Consider the following 20,612-nt stretch of genomic DNA (forward strand, 5'->3'; position numbering starts at 1 on the left):
ATGTAGGATCATTGTTCCTCCAGGTCAGGTCTCGCTTCTGCAACTGACGTCACTGCTGAGGCACAACATCAGTTAAAGCATGAATTAGATGATCAGCAGTCATTGGATAAACAGAAACAGGCAATAATAAAGAAATTAATGCAGACATCCCTGTTACCTTCCTAGGTAATCTATTAAAAATTTTGTCACCACTGCACCACCACCAGACATCTGCACGAAAGACAGGGTTAAATTCATTGTTCACAGAGAGAACAGTCCGGTGTTAAAACATCATTTGTCATATATCAAGTTTAATCTGTATTTTGCTGACGTCATACTTGCCCAGGAGACTAAAACAATGATAACAGAACTAGGTGGAAAACACACCTGAATACTCATCCTCATTCTGTAAACAGTGTTACAAGAAAACATTTTTATTCGTGACGTGAATTGTTCCCAGATGAAAAACACAAAATAAAAACAAAGATATATTCGCTTGTTATTTTCATTAATGTGCAAGTCCGTTCTGCTCCTAAAGACACTACAGGGTTGTGGACAATCTTCACCAGTTTTGAGACGGAAAAACTATTTGGTTTAACCCCCTTTGTAACCTGGACTTTGCCCTGTAGGTCGGTGAGCGTCTTGAGCTTGCTTCCCAATTACTTTTGAAATTAAATTCCTTTTTGCAGTGTGTTAAATGTATCCAAGTTGGCTTTTCCGCTGCATCTGGGTTTTTAGTGAAATGTTCAAACCATTTAGAAAAGCATCAATTATTTCTAAACAATACTTTTGTCCTTCACTTTTATTCAATTCTATGAAGTCCATGTGCATTACTTGAAATGGATATTGCAGAGTAGGAAACTTTCCTCTAAGTGATCTTAGATTGCCCTAAGAGTTATGTTTTGCACATATCAAACAGGTCCTACAGAATTTTTTTAAATAAGAAATAAATCCATAAGTAGTGTAATGTTGATGTATCCTACCATCCCCCCTGTTGAGACATGCGAAACGCCATGGCTCAATATTGCAGCCCATTTATACAGATTTTTTTCTTGGTAAAATAGGTTTAGTTTTATATAATTTTCCAATTTTGCTCCATTTTTTATCCATAAATCCTTTTCATTTTGAGGACTTAATTGTTGCATGTCTCTTAAAGTTTCTTTCATAAATTTAATTTTTACGTCCACATGTAATACATTTATCTCTCCCTCAGCTGCTTTTTTTTTTTTTTTTTTTATTTTGTCTTCGAAAGCATTCCCTAGGGACACCTTATCTGTCCCTGCAGTGTGCGCCGCACATTTACAGATTGCTAGTTGTTTTGGTAGGTGCACGACTTGTAATAATTCTTTTAATAATTCTGCATGTGTTACTTTTGATGTTAATGGGTGAAAAAGAACTATAGGAGCTCTAACTTCTACTGCCATAGAAGCAGCAACTACAGCTCTCACACAATGTGGTAAGGCACACGCTACACTATCAAGTTTTGAAGAAAATATGCTATTGGTCTCATTTTATCACCATGCTGTTAGACTAGCACCGAGGTCATGACATGACCTTTACAATCCACCATCTGAACAAAAGTTTTTTTTTTTTTTATTGATAATCTGGTAACGCTAACGCAGCGCTTGACACGAGGGCCTGTTTAGTTTCCAAAGTCCTTCTTCTGCTTCATCTGCCCACAACAAAGAAGACATTTTAAAGATCTTTTTTATACATTAATTTATTCAGAGCTGTCACAATTTCTGCATAATTAGGCACCCAGTTTCGACAATAGTTAGTCAGCCCCAAAAAGGACATCATCTGTTTTTTTGTTTGTGGTTTGGGAGCTTGGAGAATTGTCGTTTTTCTTTCCTCCGCTAAGGTTCGTCCTCCTTCACTCAAATTATGACCCAAATATTTTACTTGTCGTTTACACAGTTAAAGTTTATTTTGTTAACCTTATGACCTTCTTTAGCTAAATGTTGCAGAAGCGCTAAAGTGTTTTGCTTACAGGTTTCCCTGTCTGGAGAAACCAATAAAACATCAACTATGTACAACAAACTTGGCTCCCTCCTGGGGGTTGAAAAGTTGACATACTTGCACTCATTACTTGAAAGAGAATTGTAGGGCTTTCACAGTAGCCTTGAAGTAGTCTGGTGTATGTGTATCTTTTCCCTTCAAAAGTAAAAGCAAACCAAAATTGGCTCTCTTTCTCAATTGGTATTGAGAAAAAGGCATTTACTGATGTCTACAACCGTGAATACTTTTGCATCTGATCTAAGAGAATTCAACAATGTGTGTGGATCAGGCACATGTTTTGTGTCTGTGTACAGATAGGTCACAGTTATCTTGGCTGGGGTGACCTTGTTGAGTCTGGCTTCATAGTTCCTATCAGGCCCAGGAACTGTTTTGAACCAAAGTGTGACATGCAAATCATCAGGAGACTTTTGATCCTGTAGGGCAGAAATGGCTTTATGCCCCTCTGCCAGAAGTGTTTGTGCAGTGTTGTGTGGGGGTTTGTTGGGCACATCCAATGAATAAAAGTAATACAGTTCCCTGTGTCCCTGGACAACAAAGAAGTCCCCTTCTTTTATTCCTGTAGCTGATCTTGACATTTTCACCACAAATATTTTACCCCAAGAATGTTTTCTCTACGTGTTGTTCTACATGCACCCGTGTCACAGAGGAAATTTACAGGTCTGCCATTTATTAGGAGAGTTATTTCAGGTCTTATGCTGTCCATAGAAAGTAAATCCTGAAGATTTAACTGGACCTCTTCACTCCCCAACTTCTCTGATCTTAATCATGCTGACTGTCCTGTGTTTTTTTGTTTTCTTTTCTTGGGCAATTTCTGGCTAAATGTCCTTCCTGCCCGCAACACCAGCACCCGAGTAACTGTGCCTGTAGTTTCCTCTCCCACGTCTCCCTTTTAAACCTCTAAGGTTATGACCTCTGCCCCTAAAGCCTTCTCTTCCTCTCCTGTCCTCATAAAACACTTGTTCCTCATCCTGGAAAAAGGCTCCTGGAACCTTTTCCTTTTCTTTTGTAATTTCTTTCTCCCCACTTTCTCGTTTTTGCGCTACTAATTGTACATCATCATACCCTTCCTCGTACAATTTTTATTTGAATTTTTTTTTTTTTTATTTTATCCTGATCTTTAATAACTTTCCAGTCGTTTGATTTTAGACTGTCTGTTGGCTTAGTTTTACTTATTCATTTCCCCTTTTTTTTTTTATTTAAATTTGGACCAGTTTTGCCGACTCCTAGGGAGTCCTAGAAACTGGAGATCTGATTCAGTAGGCCAGCAATTGAAAAGACCTGTTGTGGTAACTCTCACTTCAACTCTTTCGAGTGGAGAGTTCTTGCCTGTGCATCCACAAGAGGTTTGCTGCTCACAATCCTACTGTTTTACATGAGATAAAATACCAAGTGGTATTTATACCTCCAATCACGCTCACATACACACACTTTTTTTTTTTTGTTTCACGGATTTGAAGCGCCTGTTATCGCCGTCCGTTTAACCACGGGTATTCGTCGGCCCCGTTCCCACAACAGGTGGGGTTCGTAAGATCTCAAACCACGTGAGGTTGCAAAACCCCGAACCAGGTGAGGTTTGCAAGTCCTCGTCCCAGTAGGGTTTTACAAGACCTCCAGCGAGGTAAGGTTTACCAACCCTTATTTTCTAGTTTATTTTATTTTTTTTTTTTGTCTTTCATTTTTTATTTTTATCTCTTACATACTGATACGGAACTTAAGCGCCTGTTTTCGCCGGACTCCGCAATCCGTTTAGCCTGCAGGTACTAGTTGAGCTACTGTTACTGCTCACAATAGTACAATTAGTAATTGGGCTGCTGTTACTGCCCAAAACAGTGCAGGTATTTTGTTGGGCTACTGTTACTACCCACAATAGTACAATTGTTATTTGAGTTGCTGTTATTACCCAGAACAGTGCTGGTATTAGTTATTTGCTGCTATTACCCAGAACATTTCTAGTATTAGTTGGGCTGCTATCATTGCCCAATAGTACAATTGTTGGTTCCCCAGAACAGGACAAGGCCTCCAGCCTTGAAGCACCAGGCTCCGTTAGCCTATCCACGGATTTTGTGCATTACTTTTACCTGTTAGAGTCTAGAATTGACAGGGTTTTCACTTGTGCGCGCAACAACTTTCAGTCAAAGAAGAAGTCACTCTTCTCTCACACAGAAGAATGACTTACTCTCTAAAACGTCATTCGCCACTTTTTAAAGAAGAATCACTCACCCTCTCTTGTCTTTCCCTGGAGTGTCGTCAACCTTCAGATCCCAGCAGGCAGGCCGAGCCCAGTCCTTTAACAGGTTCTCTTGCCGTGCGCACGGTCTTACTGGGGTCCGCCACACCTGCCGGAATCTTTCCAGTATATGACATCCGTCTCGAAGGACCAAAAATGTTAGGGTTAACACCTGTTAAACATACATTAACAAAGACAGAAAAGACAAAAGAGTTAGATTCTTTTTCACTCGCGAGGAGAACGGACAGAGATGTGCTTCAGTTACAATCTCCTACCGCTCTGAAGCACATTTTGTCTGCTCCTCTATTTTATTGTTTCTAGGATCCCTAATCACAAGGACACTGTAGCTCTAAAGGGAGGGGGCAAAACAGCTACAGCGTCAAATGTTATTCACTAACTAACACACAATCATTCTGTACTAGATAATGTCCTTCAGGCACAAAGATTAATAAAATATGTAGTGATCTTAGCAATGATGGTTTTATTGGAGGCCAGCAACTCAACTGAAGCAGAGCTCTTCACCAAGAGGTAAACCTGCAGGAAGATTTTGTTTCTGCTCTCTGTCAGTGAGGCCTTCTGAGAAAAGAATCAGAGTAAATTAAAAATACAAGAAACATTCTTAATTCTATAATGAGATTAACTTTAAGGAAAGCATCAATTAAAGATACATTATAAAGATCAATGAGAATAACAAATAATTGATTAATATCACAATTTCTCCAACAGCCTGTCACTGACGTGATCTTACTAATGTTTTATGAAAGGTTTAGTTGGATATTTACTGCCAAAACAAAATAGTAAAGATTTTGTATATAGCCTATACATACAGCTCTAGAAACATGAAGAGCCCACTGCATTGAACCCCATTGAAAACCTCCTGCTTCTTCCACCAAATATTAATTTCTGAGTTAAAACATTAATATTGTCGTTTTTTTCTCAATGAAAATGAACTTGTTTTCCTTGCATTATTTGAACTCTGAAAGCATTGCATCTATTTTATTATTTTAACTATTTCTCATTTTCTGAAAATAAACACTAAATTTTTGTTTGGAATTTGAGAGCCATGTTATCTGTAGTTCACAGAATAAAAGAACAACGTCCATTTTACTCAGACATAAACCTATAAAACGTACATTCAGAGAAACGGCTCATTTTAAATTGTCTCTTAATTTTTACCAATCAACATGTTGTGTTCCATGTTTTTCTGTTGTGTTTATTTGAGTTTTCAGTGTCCTGAGTCTCCTCGTTGTCCTGTCTTCCCCTTGATTGCTCCCAGATGTGTCTGTTCCCCTGATGACCTCTTTGTATTTAATCCCACCTGTGTCCTTTGTTCGGGTCCTTGTCATTTTGTCGCACGTTGTCGTTGGTTGTACTGTTTGACCAGTTGCTGTTTGAGCCCTGGCTTCCGCTCAGCCGTGCTGCCTGGCTGCAGACTACCTTTGTTGACTTTGTTCGATGGACAGTTTTGTTATTAAATTACCACTACTCACCTTACCTGGGCCTCCAGCGTCTGCCTCACCACCTTCACTACACTACTCTGACACAACATTCATATGTCACTTTGTTTTTAGAACACTAAATTAATTTGTGCATAAATATAAAATGGAAATTACTGGTGTTTTTCTTTTTTACGATGTTTTCAAAGAAGACTTTTAACCAGAGTGAAATGCTTTTGTATTTTGTCACAGCAACAAGCATCAGTCTTGTTTAATACAATACTACATCTATAGCTATCGGCGTATTTATATCTGTTAAAGATAAGTTTGAATAAAAAGTGATTACCTAGCCAGGATTTCCCCCAGAGTATTATAAGTCTGGCGGGCTACCAGGCTTTACGTCTGACCCCACCAGGATAAGCATTGCTTATTCATTTAAGTCTTTTTAAAATGTTTGCATTTTTTAAAGATTTTGTAGTTGGTGTTCAGGTATTAATCTAACCTGTAACACATCATGTAACATAATTATCAAGTGATATTTTCAAATTTCCTGTCAACTATTAAGTATTTTTTAACTCAAAAACACAACAGGCCGCTGGATGAATAACTCAACCACCGGACTTAGCAAGTTTTCTGGGGGAAACATTGCCACTAATACCACTGCCATAAACAAACTGTTAATTTTGCACAAAATGCATAACTTATTAAAACCAATTTTTGCTGACTGAAATTATGAATTTATCACTAAAATACATTATTTAATACCTCTTTTATGTTACATGTTGGCATCTTATTATTGTGAATTTGAAGACGTAACTTTAAATGTACAAACTAAATGTTAAAGTGAGCAGAAATAAACCTGTGACCCCCACAAATCCAGTTCAAATTTAAACAATTTTAAACCAAACTTTAATGGCATCTGAACATTTTCTTATATTAACTCTTTATTAAAGTAAAATAAATCTGCACAAAATGTTGCTGTAGAAGGATAATGGATATAGAATGATCCGTATCGTCTCACTCGTCGCTTCAACTTCAAGCTTGTAACCATGCCAACATCTCTTCAAGGACTAGTCTCCTAAATCCATGGTGGGCAGAAAAGCTCTTTAAAGAGTCCTTCCATATCAAACAGTCAACAGTGACTTTTCTCCCCCCCGAGTGTCTGCTGCATTCGACTACTTTTCTCATGTGCAGCACTTTGAAACTGTTAGTCTCCATTTTTCATTTTTGTTTTCGTAACTACGTTGCCTACTGAAATGAATGTCACGTACATCACTCTTGACGGTCACGTAGAGGTGGATAAATACCGATATGTCTACTTCATTATCATGTTTACAGGTTATGTTTTGATCCTGTCCTTCAATTCCACAGTGTTTTGCCTGATTGTGATCCACAGAAACCTCCATGAGCCCATGTATGTTTTCATTGCTGCTCTGCTGATGAACTCCATGCTTTCAGCACCGTGGTCTACCCCAAGCTTTGATCGACTTTTTATCTGAAAAACAGATCATAGCTTATGAAGCGTGTATCCTTCAGACTTTTTTATTCTACTCTTTCAGTGGTTCAGAATTTTTACTTTTGGCAATGGCTTATGACAGATATGTGGCCATATGTAAACCTCTGCAATATCCAACCATGATGAGAAAAACAAAAGTGAGGAGCTTCCTCATCTTAGCATGGCTTGTGCCTGCCTGCCATTTAGCTGTGGTTGTGATTATATTTGCTCATTTGAAACTCTGTCACTTCACTTTGAAAGGCATTTTTTGCAACAATTCAATGAATTCTTCTCTGCGTGGCTTCAAGAGCGATAATGATCTACGGCTTAGTGGTTTTATTCAACGTTAGCCTTCTTCCGGTGGTTTTTATATTGTTTACTTACACAATGATATTTATAGTGGCGTATAGAAGCTGTGGGGAAGTGAGGAAAAAAGCTGCACAGACATGTTTGCCTCACCTGCTGGTTTTAATCAACTACTCCTGTTTGCTCACCTATGAGATGATTATTGTCCGTTTGGAATCTGATATTTCAACAACTGCACGTTTCATAATGACATTGCAAATAATAATCTACAATCCTCTTTTTAATCCAGTCATATATGGACTGAAAGTGGGAGAAATTATAAACACCTGAGGCGCTTGCTCTGTCACACCAGAGAAACATAAACGTGGCTTTAAGCTTTCATAGTTTCTGTCTTTAGTTTTCACTCCCACTTTGTTTAAGTGATAACGTTTGTCTTTTTAAAATCTGCAGGTAATGTTTTACTGTCAAAGAGTACCCGTGTTTCTCTGATTCATCGGAAAGCTTATTATGTGCCTGCTCGTCGTTCTTTCTCAAGTTTTATTTCAAAGCCGGAGACAAAACGATCCACCGTTAAGAAGACACCTTTAGCAGCTCAATCTGACGTTCTACACAGCTCAGGAAAAGACACTCTGTCATTTCAGCTTTCATTGTTTCACATTTTACTTTGTGTGGAAATAAATTTCAACATGTGGAACAATTCTTTATTTTTAATGCCTTTAAAAAAAAAAAAAGCATTTTATTAGCCACCACTTTGTCTCAAACTGTTATTTTAGACTGTGGCTATTATTGACACTGATAAGAATGAGTCTTTGTAATCTAATATATAGTATAAAAATTGTTGAAGTGATTTCTCTCCTACGAAGGTAGAGAAATGACTTTCAGTCTCTTGTGCTTTTGCTGTTTTTTATTTTGAATAGATTTTTAAAACTTTCCAAATATTTGAATTAGCATGTTTAGATTTTATCTTATATTGACAAAAGGTATTGTTTAATATTTACTACCAAAACAAAACTACTACTAGAAAATGTCTTCTTCTCACTTTGACAAAAATATTTGCTGCATATTAACGGCTGTGTTAAAAGTGTGCTGTCTAATGTTATTGTAAAAGAGCTTGTTTTTTTATTTATTTTTTTAAACAAGAAAATTTGTCACGTTCCCTGAACTTTTCACATTTTGAATGAACTCAAACCAACAGAACACCTGTGTCGGTCATCAAGGGGATTTTTCAGACTAAAATCTATCAGAAACCTTCATTTTAAGAACTTATTTTATAGGAAGTAATGATGTATGTAAAATATGACGGTATTGCAATTAAAATACTGACACGTTGGTTAAAGCTGCTGTGAGTAACTTCCATAAAAAGATCTTTTCTACATATTTGTCATGAGAGTCTGAGACATATTCTACAAAAGGATCAAGCTCCTCCCTGTGCTGCTGTTGCTGTCTGACGAAAAATGAATGAAACATCAAGGTGAATTTCTCCCTGCCTTCGAGGTGAAGCTCCTCCACAGGGCTGTGGTTTTTAGGCTTCTGCCTCACAGAGCAGCTCTCTGCCGCACTCCTGACTAGCTCCTTCAGACTAGCCAGCAGCAATTAGCAAACACCTGTCAGAAAAGAACATCTGCTGTGCTCATTAGAGGAGCTGCTTCTCAGTGCAACACTGGTAAAATGTTTCTAAAGGAATAAAAGAGTAGACGGAAGCTCAATTTTAAGGCATTAAACTACATAGTTAAATTTCTCTTAAGTCATATTTGATATATATTTAACATTTTTCTGACACCTGAAGGTAACACAGTTTCTTGATTGTGCTATAAAATGTCACTTTTTGTGTGGAAAACAAGTAATACCGCCCGTTTAAGAAGAAATGAATCAAAGCTGTTTCAGTCTTTTGATGCCTTCTTCACGTCTAATAAGGAAGCAGAAGCTCAAATAAGCCAAATTCTGGAACGTCCACCAACATATTACCATATATATTTTTGGGTGAAACTGATTAATTCCTCCCTCATATTTACAGTTTCAGTAGAAACCACAATGGATTTAAGTTTGTTAGAGATATGTAGTAAGCATGTGTCAGTGTGGTTGAATATGAGTGTATTGACTCAGCAAGAAGGAATATTAATCCTATAGGTATAAACAGAACAACATTGAGTGAACGCTAAAGTTCAACAGCAGCTGTGTGAAACAATTTCAAAGACCTAAATCACTGTTTCTCAGTGATATGTTTTCATGCTTCTACACAGGTGGAGCGGTTACCCTGCCAACAACTCCAGTTGCAATAGATTGAAATCCATAATGGTTAAAGGAGAAACTTTAAAAAGGGGATCTAACTCCATTTCCGCGTACGGCGGAACAGTGACGTGCACACAAAAGAGACACAAGTCCACTTTATTCATTTTTTTTTCCCATGAGCGACACTTTTAGACTTTAAACCCGTCTCATTTACCCCTTTCTGTCAGTTTTTCAATCATCTGGCTTGGTGAGACTATGAATGTAACATACATTCGTCTCGGTGGCCATGTGGAGTTGGAAAAATATCGGTATGTTTATTTCTTCATCATGGTCACAGGTTATATTTTGATCCTGTCCAGCAACTCGACCGTCGTTTGTCTGGTTGTGATTCTCAAGAACCTCCATGAGCCCATGTATATCTTTATTGCTGCTTGTTGTTCAACTTTATCGTTTTCAGTTCTTCGATCTACCCAAAGCTTCTGATTGACTTCTTATCGGAGAAGCAGATTCTGTCTTATGAGGCTTGTCTCATTCAGGTATTTGCTTTTACACTCTAAGCTGTTCAGAGTACTTGCTGTTAGCAGCCATGGCTTTTGACAGGTTTGTGTTGATATGTAAACCTCTGCAATATCACATGATCATGAAAAAAGGAACAGTGAGTGTTTTCCTCGTTCTGGCTTGGTTTGTGCCTGCTTGCCACACCGTTGTGCCCTTTTGGAAATGCCAATTCCAAGCTCTGCAGCTTCACTTTGAAAGGCATTTCTTGCAACAATTCAGTGAATCAACTTTTCTGCATGGCTTCAAAAGCCTTGTTGACGTACGGCCTTGTTGTTTTATTCAACATTGCTGTTTTTCCGATGGTTTTCATACTCTTCACTTACACAGTTATATTTATAGTGGCCTATAGAAGTTGTGGCGAAGTGAGGAAAAAAGCTGCACAGACATGTTTGCCTCACCTGCTGGTTTTAATCAACTACTCCTGTTTGCTCACTTTTGAGATGATTATTGTCCGTTTAGAATCTGATATTTCAACAACTGCGCGTTTCATAATGACATTGCAAATAATAATGTATAATCCTCTTTTTAATCCAGTCATATATGGACTGAAAGTGGAGAAATTTATAAACACCTGAGGCGCTTGCTCTGTCACACCAGAGGAAAGTGACATCTTTTTAAAGTTTCGGTCGTTTTTGTCTTTTGTCTGTCCCTGGAAATAATTCTTTTTGACAACTTTTTAATAATTAGATGTAAACATGTAGAATTTGATCACTTTTGTGTGTTTCTCTCATTCATTTACCATATCCACATTAATGATACTTTTAAATACTTTTCCTCAAGTTTGTTTAAAGCCTGTGTAATTAAAGACAGGATGTACTACTTTTAAAATTCTTTTTTTTTTTTTTTTGTGAATACATTTCAAAATGCTGCACAAATGTTCAGTAATAAAGCCTGTCACTGACGTGATCTTACTAATGTTTTATGAAAGGTTTAGTTGGATATTTACTGCCAAAACAAAATAGTAAACATTTTGTATATAGCCTATACATACAGCTCTAGAAACATGAAGAGCCCACTGCATTGAACCCCATTGAAAACCTCCTGCTTCTTCCACCAAATATTAATTTCTGAGTTAAAACATTAATATTGTTGTTTTTTTTTCAATGAACATGAACTTGTTTTCCTTGCATTATTTGAACTCTGAAAGCATTGCATCTATTTTATTATTTTAACTATTTCTCATTTTCTGAAAATAAACACTAAATTTTTGTTTGGAATTTGAGAGCCATGTTATCTGTAGTTCACAGAATAAAAGAACAACGTCCATTTTACTCAGACATAAACCTATAAAACGTACATTCAGAGAAACGGCTCATTTTAAATTGTCTCTTAATTTTTACCAATCAACATGTTGTGTTCCATGTTTTTCTGTTGTGTTTATTTAGGTTTTCAGTGTCCTGAGTCTCCTCGTTGTCCTGTCTTCCCTTTGATTGCTCCCAGATGTGTCTTGTTCCCCTGATGACCCTCTTTGTATTTAATCCCACCTGTGTCCTTTGTTCGGGTCCTTGTCATTTTGTCACACGTTGTCGTTGGTTGTACTGTTTGACCAGTTGCTGTTTGAGCCCTGGCTTCCGCTCAGCCGTGCTGCCTGGCTGCAGACTACCTTTGTTGACTTTGTTCGATGGACAGTTTTGTTATAAAATTACCACTACTCACCTTACCTGGGCCTCCAGCGTCTGCCTCACCACCTCCACTACACTACTCTGACACAACATTCATATGTCACTTTGTTTTTAGAACACTAAATTAATTAGTGCATAAATATAAAATGGAAATTACTGGTGTTTTTCTTTTTTACGATGTTTTCAAAGAAGACTTTTAACCAGAGTGAAATGCTTTTGTATTTTGTCACAGCAACAAGCATCAGTCTTGTTTAATACAATACTACATCTATAGCTATCGGCGTATTTATATCTGTTAAAGATACACAGTAAATTTGGCAGTGTTAACACCTATAGAGTCGAATTTAATACTGTTTCCGAGTCTATAAGTTCCCTATCGGAATTGGTGTCAATTTAACTCTTTCAACAGTGTTACATTTTAAGAGTTAAATTTAACTCTAAATCGAGTAAAAAATTTACACTGGCTAACACTGTGCAGTGTTAATAAAACTTAACACTCCTTGTCAAATAACTCTATTAAGAGTAAATATTATTCTAATCAGAGTTAATAATTTACTCCACAGTGGTGACAAATCAACTCTTATTCTCATGCTTTTCAACACTGCACTGAGTTATTGACAGTCAACACTGGAGTTTTATATAACTCCCATGAATGTTAATCTGACACAGAACTCTGTCACCAACTTACTCTTTTGTGGTGAAAAAGCGACTCTACACAGAAATATATGCAGTGCTATTTTTACACCTTCATAGAGTTCAATACCCATAATTCTGCAATACTTTTAAAATGTACAATTGAATAAAATCAAGTTACCACAGAAATGCTTTTAACTTAACTTTATTGAATTAAATGATCTGTTAACACACTTTTAGTAGTGTTACAGTAACATCACATGGTGTACATCTCATTACATTAGAGGACTTGGCATTGACTGTAAAATGGCTGGCATGCCAAGCAAACAATCTCAAGTCCACAAACAGTTAACTTCAGTATAACACCATTAGCAAAATTATCCTACGTCTGCATAAAATGGCAATATGGAACAACATATAAGGCAGTATCTGTCATACCGTACTTCATTTGAACATCAAATGGTTTGAAGTAGAAAAGATCATTTATATGCAAAACTTTTCTGACATTATCTGGATGTAGCTTGACCTTAAAAGCATGGTAGTGGTCATCAAAACACACAGTTTCCATCAATTTTCCACAGAGTAAAACACTGTCATCCTTTACAACAATTGTTTCAATCTTACAGAATACAGGCATCTCACATGCTACCTCAGTACATATCATAAAGTCAGGACGGTGTGTACCATAGTATTTTATCCACTTGGCAGAAAACACACTGGTTGTCAAAACAATCTCAAACTTTGCAGCAATCGCTTCACCCTCTTTTAACTCACAAAGTGACACCATCTTTCCTGGACCTACAATGAATCTTTCCTTGCTAAATGATTCATGATACATTGCCATGTAACTTTGATGCTTTTTCGCTAATGTTTTTGTGATGTTTTTGAAGCTTTTTAATTGGTGCTTGAAGAAGCTATGTTTGGCTTCGTAACGCATGCACCATGTATGCAAAATTGGACCAATGTGCCTTATACTACGAGGGTAATGTATCATGAAATGATGCTTTGGCAAGAGATTTATTTCCGGAAATAATTGCTTGAACAACTGATGATGATCAATGATTAAATGTTTGAGGTACATTGTCATGCCCTCTGACAAGACTGGCGAAAATACAATGCTAACAATATGTAGAAGCAAAAGTAGGAGATTCCAGTATTTATCATCTGTTTGAATCAAATCACCAAAAAGCAGAGGCATATTGCGTAACAAACACCAAAACTGTATGGCTGTTAAACCCAAGTCATTACTTCCATCCAGCATTTTATCTGTTGACAAAAGTGGACGGTTTCGCTGCTGATTGAAACCATAGTCATATGCATGTATTCTACCAGCAACTTGTTCAGCTCTTAGGAAGTTGCTATGAATGTACTTCAGAATCAGTTTTACCTCTAACTGACCAACCCCCTCAAGAATATCATGCATTATGTCAACAGAAAAATTGTTAGCCGTGTTGAAATACTGAAGCGAATTCAATTGACAAACACGTTTCACACCAAATACATGAGGAAGCCTAGGATCTGCTTCTACAGTTTGACAGTGTTGTGTATGTTCATCTTGAGTTCTTAGAACAACTTCTGGATGATCTTCAGAGAATACAGCTTGAAAACTGTGCTTTTCAAGGAGACAAAAATGACAGCAATAGCGAGCGCCAAATGACTCCACAAAGCCAAACAGACCATGCAATCCAAGATTGTCCCCTGTAACCTGAACCACAGTACCATGAATTGCATGTTCAAAAGTTGGAATTTTAAGTCCCTCTGTCTCAAGTACTTTCAGATCGTTAACAAGAGGTTCAAGTATCAAATTAAAGTTGTATCGTTTGATGTCCTGTGTATGGAATAGAGCACACAAATGAATATTCAGCAAAGACGAATTAAAGATTGGACTGTAATTTCTTAGAGTAAAATAGATAGCACCTAATTTATGTAACCCCTTTTTAGGTCCCAATGCATTTGCAGTTTCAAAGTCGTCATAAAACAGTTGAATCTGAAGAGCATCTTTTTGCAAAGAAAACAGGGGACTTTCTTTAAAATAGGTGGCGTCTCTCAAGTCTGCATAAACACCTTCTTTGGGAATATACCCAAGATTTAACATTTCTGGAACTTCTTTTTTTTGCAAAATACTCTTCAGTGTTTCCAAAATGGGTATATATGCAAACTTATCAGTTACGATGACTTGATCATATGTCCCAGTACTTTTGTTTTTTCTGCTGTCAAATCTTGTGCCAAGCACTTTTTCAATTGGTTCAACCAATCCCCATTTTTCTCTGAAGTGTTTGTTTAACTTTCCTTCTGAATTTAGAGGTGTAAATGGATTTTCCAAAGTTCTGAATGATTGTTCTATTATGGTCCTGTTTTGTGTATCCCCTGAAGGCAAGCACTGTAAAGCTACATCCATAGCCTGACTGTGAGTCTCAAAAATCAATTCTTCCATGGATGAGACAAATGTCTTAACAGTAGACTGGCTTAATCCAGCTGCTCTGAGTTGTGCGATAGCAGTAGCACAGGTATCTACAATGCTGATGTTAGACTTCCACTGAGTAGAAGTTGTGGGTGTTTCTTCCACATTACCTGTTGCCAGATCTTCAGCATTACCAAGGTCTGCTGTGCTTGAATTGGCATTGCTAACTTGTTGGTCAGTGTTGTTAGTGTGTTTGATGTTTAAGTGTTTCCTAAACCCAGAAAAGGTTCCAAGCACACGGCTACATCCAGACTGAGCACATTTAAGGCGAAGATATTTTCCATCCACGTAACCATGAACTACTCGTATATGCCGAACAAGTGCATTTGTGCAACTTAAGTTTCCCTCACAAACGAAACACTTCATGCCAAATAATTCTGTACAAGTACTAGTGAATCAACCTTGCCCATACAAGGACTTTACTTCACTGTGCCAACATCTATATAGTAGACAGTGGTCTGAATGAATATGAATATGTTGCACAGCATGTGGCTGTATGTTGTGGCAAACACGTAATGTGCCTTTAACAGTTCGTCAAAAGCACCAAGAGAAGAGGTTGACCTGCATTCAATGGCATTTTGGTCGAGGATGCTGAAGAACTGGTGGGTTACTTTCTTCCTCTGTCTCACGGCTAGGAGATAAGGTTGTGTACTTGTGCCGGCATCAAGACAACTGGTACTCCAAGCCCTTGTTCACACAATGCTTCTTTGGATTTTGCTATTAAATAGAACAAATATATTTAAACAAAAAAGAAGAAAAAAAAATCTGAACACCCACAAAGTCAACACTATCCCTATGGTAGCAGAGCTTCAAGTGTTGTTTATGGTTTACCTCCATATGATGATCGTCTGTCTTGAGCACTGGATCTCTGAATAGTTTTTATCCTCCAGGCTAAGTACCCAGTACCACTTGCAGCATCATAATAATGCTCCTTGGGGATCGAAAGGATGGCAAAAACAGACATAGCTACAGAAATGTCAGAATCATAACTAAAAGTTGATGAATTTATGTGCAAGCAGTTACAACTACAAGCATATGAATAAAAAAATAGGCAATGTCAATAAAATGACAGAACACATGATTTTGACCAACAGAACTTGTAAATCTGCTGAGAGTAGACATCTCAGAATATAACAATAACTTGTCACAATTCACCCAGAAGTTACACTATCATGTACACACTCCATATGTTCACCAAAACCCATTTGTGTACCCATGTTAACACTAACCTGCATATCATGATACTACACCAGTTTCGTATTTGATGTTAAGGACTCCAGCTGAGGAATCCTTAACATCCTCATCCAACTCAGTCCCAGAACTGTCAACAACCTTCACTCCTTCTGTTACAGCTGGCAGGCCAAATTTTGTAGATGCTAGAGAAAAAGACAAATGTTTGTGTAAATCACAATTATGAGGTGATGTTGCTCTAATACTCACTAATACTATGTGCATAGACTCTGGAACATTGCTTTTGAAAAAACAATGTGTGACGTAATATTACAAGCACATAGCTTCCTGTTGAGCTTGATTAATACCGGTGTCTTACCTGTAATCAAAAAGTCCTTCAGAAATGGCTCGCGATCAGCAACTTTTGCTGATTTGCTTGTTTTAATCAATATGGTACCTGCAACACATAATTCCTGTCATTCACCTTAAGTACTGGAATGCTTTCAATTTGTAAAACATGTGCCAACTGCTTCAAAAGTTAATACAACTTATATTACATTGCTTACACAGAACATAATGAATAAAGTTTACACATTAATATGTCTTGGGTGCAAAGTGATTTGACTTCATGGGACTCATCAAGGTTATATAGTTATTGAGCACCTTTTACATTAGTAACAACTGGTACAGTTCATGAAGTCGCCTGGCTTGTTTCTCGCACCCAATTTAGTGTTAACTACAAAGCTAGCAGGATTATTAGCACCTGTTTACAGTTCCAACACTTTGGAGTCGTGACGTCAGAAGACTGTCGGTCACAAGTCACACCATCCCGCTCACAAAAATATGTCCCTCAATTGTAATTGGAAAAAAATCAAACCGTGTTAATTAAACAGATTCAACCCGAATAAAATAAAGACTAACGAAAAAAGGAGAAGAGTGGCTAACAGCTAGTTTAGAAAACTCCAGGAACCAACGCAAACAAATACCAATATGAATTTACCAGGCCCAAAAGAGGGGGGCGGGAGGCGGTTAACATTACTATTGTACTGAAAAGCCATACAGCCAACGTGAGACTTATTTTTTTCTCAACCCACACGCTTTTCTGACGTTATATAACAATTATATATAAAAAAACATAAATCCGTAATGTGGCTTGGACATGGACTTAGTCGAGTTGGACGTGCTAACATTTTAAGCTAGGCATTCACTAGGCCAGGTTAGCCGTGTAAAACTTGTTATTAAGACATCAAAACTCATGCCGGGGCACACAATAAATATTCTTGTAAAACAATTCATGTTTAAAATACAACATAAATTTGTATTATCTTATAAAAAGAAACTTACCGCAGTCGTTCAAGCAGGAGAAAAATGGTGTCCGCGCAACGGTTAGTACAACGGTTAGACTTGTTGGTTTGAGAGGAGGAGGTGGGCGGAGCTTGTCAGAGTCAAATTGACACGACGTGAATACACTCTGGAAATTTACACCAACACTAGGTGGCATTATACTCAGTCTGTTGTTGTATTAGCTCTGAAAGAGTCAATGAATTTTAACACAGCATATTTAACACTGCGAAATTTACTGTGTAAGTTTGAATAAAAAGTGATTACCTAGCCAGGATTTCCCCCACAGTATTATAAGTCTGGCGGGCCACCAGGCTTTACTTCTGACCCCACCAGGATAAGCATTGCTTATTCATTTAAGTCTTTATAAATGTTTGCGTTTTTTTAAGATTTTGTAGTTGGTGTTCAGGTATTAATCTAACCTGTAACACATCATGTAACATAATTATCAAGTGATATTTTCAAATTTCCTGTCAACTATTAAGTATTTTTTAACTCAAAAACACAACAGGCCGCTGGATGAATAACTCAACCACCGGACTTAGCAAGTTTTCTGTGGGAAACATTGCCACTAATACCACTGCCATAAACAAACTGTTAATTTTGCACAAAATGCATAACTTATTAAAACCAATTCTTGCTGACTAAAATTGTGAATTTATTACTAAAATACATCATTTAATACCTCTTTTATGTTACATGTTGGCATCTTATTATTGTGAATTTGAAGACGTAACTTTAAATGTACAAACTAAATGTTAAAGTGAGCAGAAATAAACCTGTGACCCCCACAAATCCAGTTCAAATTTAAACAATTTTAAACCAAACTTTAATGGCATCAGAACATTTTCTTATATTAACTCTTTATTAAAGTAAATAAATCTGCACAAAATGTTGCTGTAGAAGGATAATGGATATAAAATGATCCGTATCGTCTCACTCGTCGCTTCAACTTCAAGCTTGTAACCATGCCAACATCTCTTCAAGGACTAGTCTCCTAAATCCATGGTGGGCAGAAAAGCTCTTTAAAGAGTCCTTCCATATCAAACAGTCAACAGTGACTTTTCTCCACCCCGAGTGTTTGCAGCATTCGACTACTTTTCTCATGTGCAGCACTTTGAAACTGTTAGTCTCCATTTTTCATTTCTGTTTTCGTAACTTCGTTGCCTACTGAAATGAATGTCACGTACATCACTCTTGACGGTCACGTAGAGGTGGATAAATACCGATATGTCTACTTCATTATCATGTTTACAGGTTATGTTTTGATCCTGTCCTTCAATTCCACAGTGTTTTGCCTGATTGTGATCCACAGAAACCTCCATGAGCCCATGTATGTTTTCATTGCTGCTCTGCTGATGAACTCCATGCTTTTCAGCACCGTGGTCTACCCCAAGCTTTTGATCGACTTTTTATCTGAAAAACAGATCATAGCTTATGAAGCGTGTATCCTTCAGACTTTTTTATTCTACTCTTTCAGTGGTTCAGAATTTTTACTTTTGGCTGCAATGGCTTATGACAGATATGTGGCCATATGTAAACCTCTGCAATATCCAACCATGATGAGAAAAACAAAAGTGAGGAGCTTCCTCATCTTGGCATGGCTTGTGCCTGCCTGCCATTTAGCTGTGGGTGTGATTATATTTGCTCATTTGAAACTCTGTCACTTCACTTTGAAAGGCATTTTTTGCAACAATTCAATGAATTATCTTCTCTGCGTGGCTTCAAGAGCGATAATGATCTACGGCTTAGTGATTTTATTCAACGTTAGCCTTCTTCCGGTGGTTTTTATATTGTTTACTTACACAATGATATTTATAGTGGCCTATAGAAGCTGTGGGGAAGTGAGGAAAAAAGCTGCACAGACATGTTTGCCTCACCTGCTGGTTTTAATCAACTACTTCTGTTTGCTCACTTATGATGTGATTATTGTCCGTTTAGAATCTGATATTTCAACAACTGCGCGTTTCATAATGACATTGCAAATAATAATGTATAATCCTCTTTTTAATCCAGTCATATATGGACTGAAAGTGGGAGAAATTCACAAACACCTGAGGCGCTTGCTCTGTCACACCAGAGAAACATAATCGTGGCTTTAAGCTTTCATAGTTTCTGTCTTTAGTTTTCACTCCTACTTTGTTAAGTGATAACGTTTGTCTTTTTAAAATCTGCAGGTAATGTTTTACTGTCAAAGAGTACCAGTGTTTCTCTGATTCATCGGAAAGCTTATGTGCCTGCTCGTTGTTCTTTCTCAAGTTTTATTTCAAAGCCGGAGACAAAACGTTCCACCGTTAAGAAGACACCTTTAGCAGCTCAATCTGATGTTCTACACAGCTCAGGAAAAGACACTCTGTCATTTCAGCTTTCATTGTTTCACATTTTACTTTGTGTGGAAATAAATTTCAACATGTGGAACAATTTTTTATTTTTAATGCCTTTAAAAAAAAAAAAAGCATTGTATTAGCCACCACTTTGTCTCAAACTGTTATTTTAGACTGTGGCTATTATTGACACTGATAAGAATGAGTCTTTGTAATCTAATATATAGTATAAAAATTGTTGAAGTGATTTCTCTCCTACGAAGGTAGAGAAATGACTTTCAGTCTCTTGTGCTTTTGCTGTTTTTTATTTTGAATAGATTTTTAAAACTTTCCAAATATTTGAATTAAGATCCATCCTTGTTTAGATTTTATCTTATATTGACAAAAGGTATTGTTTAATATTTACTACCAAAACAAAACTACTACTAGAAAATGTCTTCTTCTCACTTTGACAAAAATATTTGCTGCACATATTAACGGCTGTGTTAAAAGTGTGCTGTCTAATGTTATTGTAAAAGTTTGTTTTTTATTTATTTTTTTAAAACAAGAAAATTTGTCACGTTCCCTGAACTTTTTCACATTTTGAATGAACTCAAACAGAACACCTGTGTCGGTCATCAAGGGGATTTTTCAGACTAAAATCTATCAGAAACCTTCATTTTTTTAAGAACTTATTTTATAGGAAGTAATGATGTATGTAAAATATGACGGTATTGCAATTAAAATACTGACACGTTGGTTAAAGCTGCTGTGAGTAACTTCCATAAAAAGATCTTTTCTACATTTGTCATGAGAGTCTGAGACAGATATTC

The 20,612-nt window shown here is 37.0% G+C and overlaps 1 protein-coding gene and 3 pseudogenes across 1 annotated transcript; all 4 read left to right on the forward strand.

The window, feature by feature from the left end:
- The window catches only part of LOC129361185 (MAGUK p55 subfamily member 4-like), a 90,868-nt pseudogene that overhangs the window by 43,402 nt on the left and 26,854 nt on the right, over positions 1-20,612 (forward strand).
- Positions 6,918-7,824, forward strand: LOC129361182 (olfactory receptor 11A1-like; annotated as a pseudogene).
- Positions 9,947-10,856, forward strand: LOC129361365 (olfactory receptor 11A1-like; annotated as a pseudogene).
- Positions 18,625-19,566, forward strand: LOC129361183 (olfactory receptor 11A1-like). The gene has a single exon (XM_055031914.1). The coding sequence runs from the start codon at positions 18,652-18,654 to the stop codon at positions 19,564-19,566; it is 915 nt and encodes a 304-aa protein (XP_054887889.1). The 5' UTR covers positions 18,625-18,651.

The sequence above is a fragment of the Poeciliopsis prolifica genome, unplaced genomic scaffold (genome assembly GCF_027474105.1).
Source record: "Poeciliopsis prolifica strain line A6 unplaced genomic scaffold, Auburn_PproV2 SCAFFOLD007, whole genome shotgun sequence".
Lineage (NCBI taxonomy): Eukaryota > Metazoa > Chordata > Actinopteri > Cyprinodontiformes > Poeciliidae > Poeciliopsis > Poeciliopsis prolifica.

Coding starts and splice junctions, on each gene's coding strand:
- LOC129361183 (XM_055031914.1), top strand. CDS start 18,652: ATGAATGTCACGTACATCACTCTTGACGGTCACGTAGAGGTGGATAAA.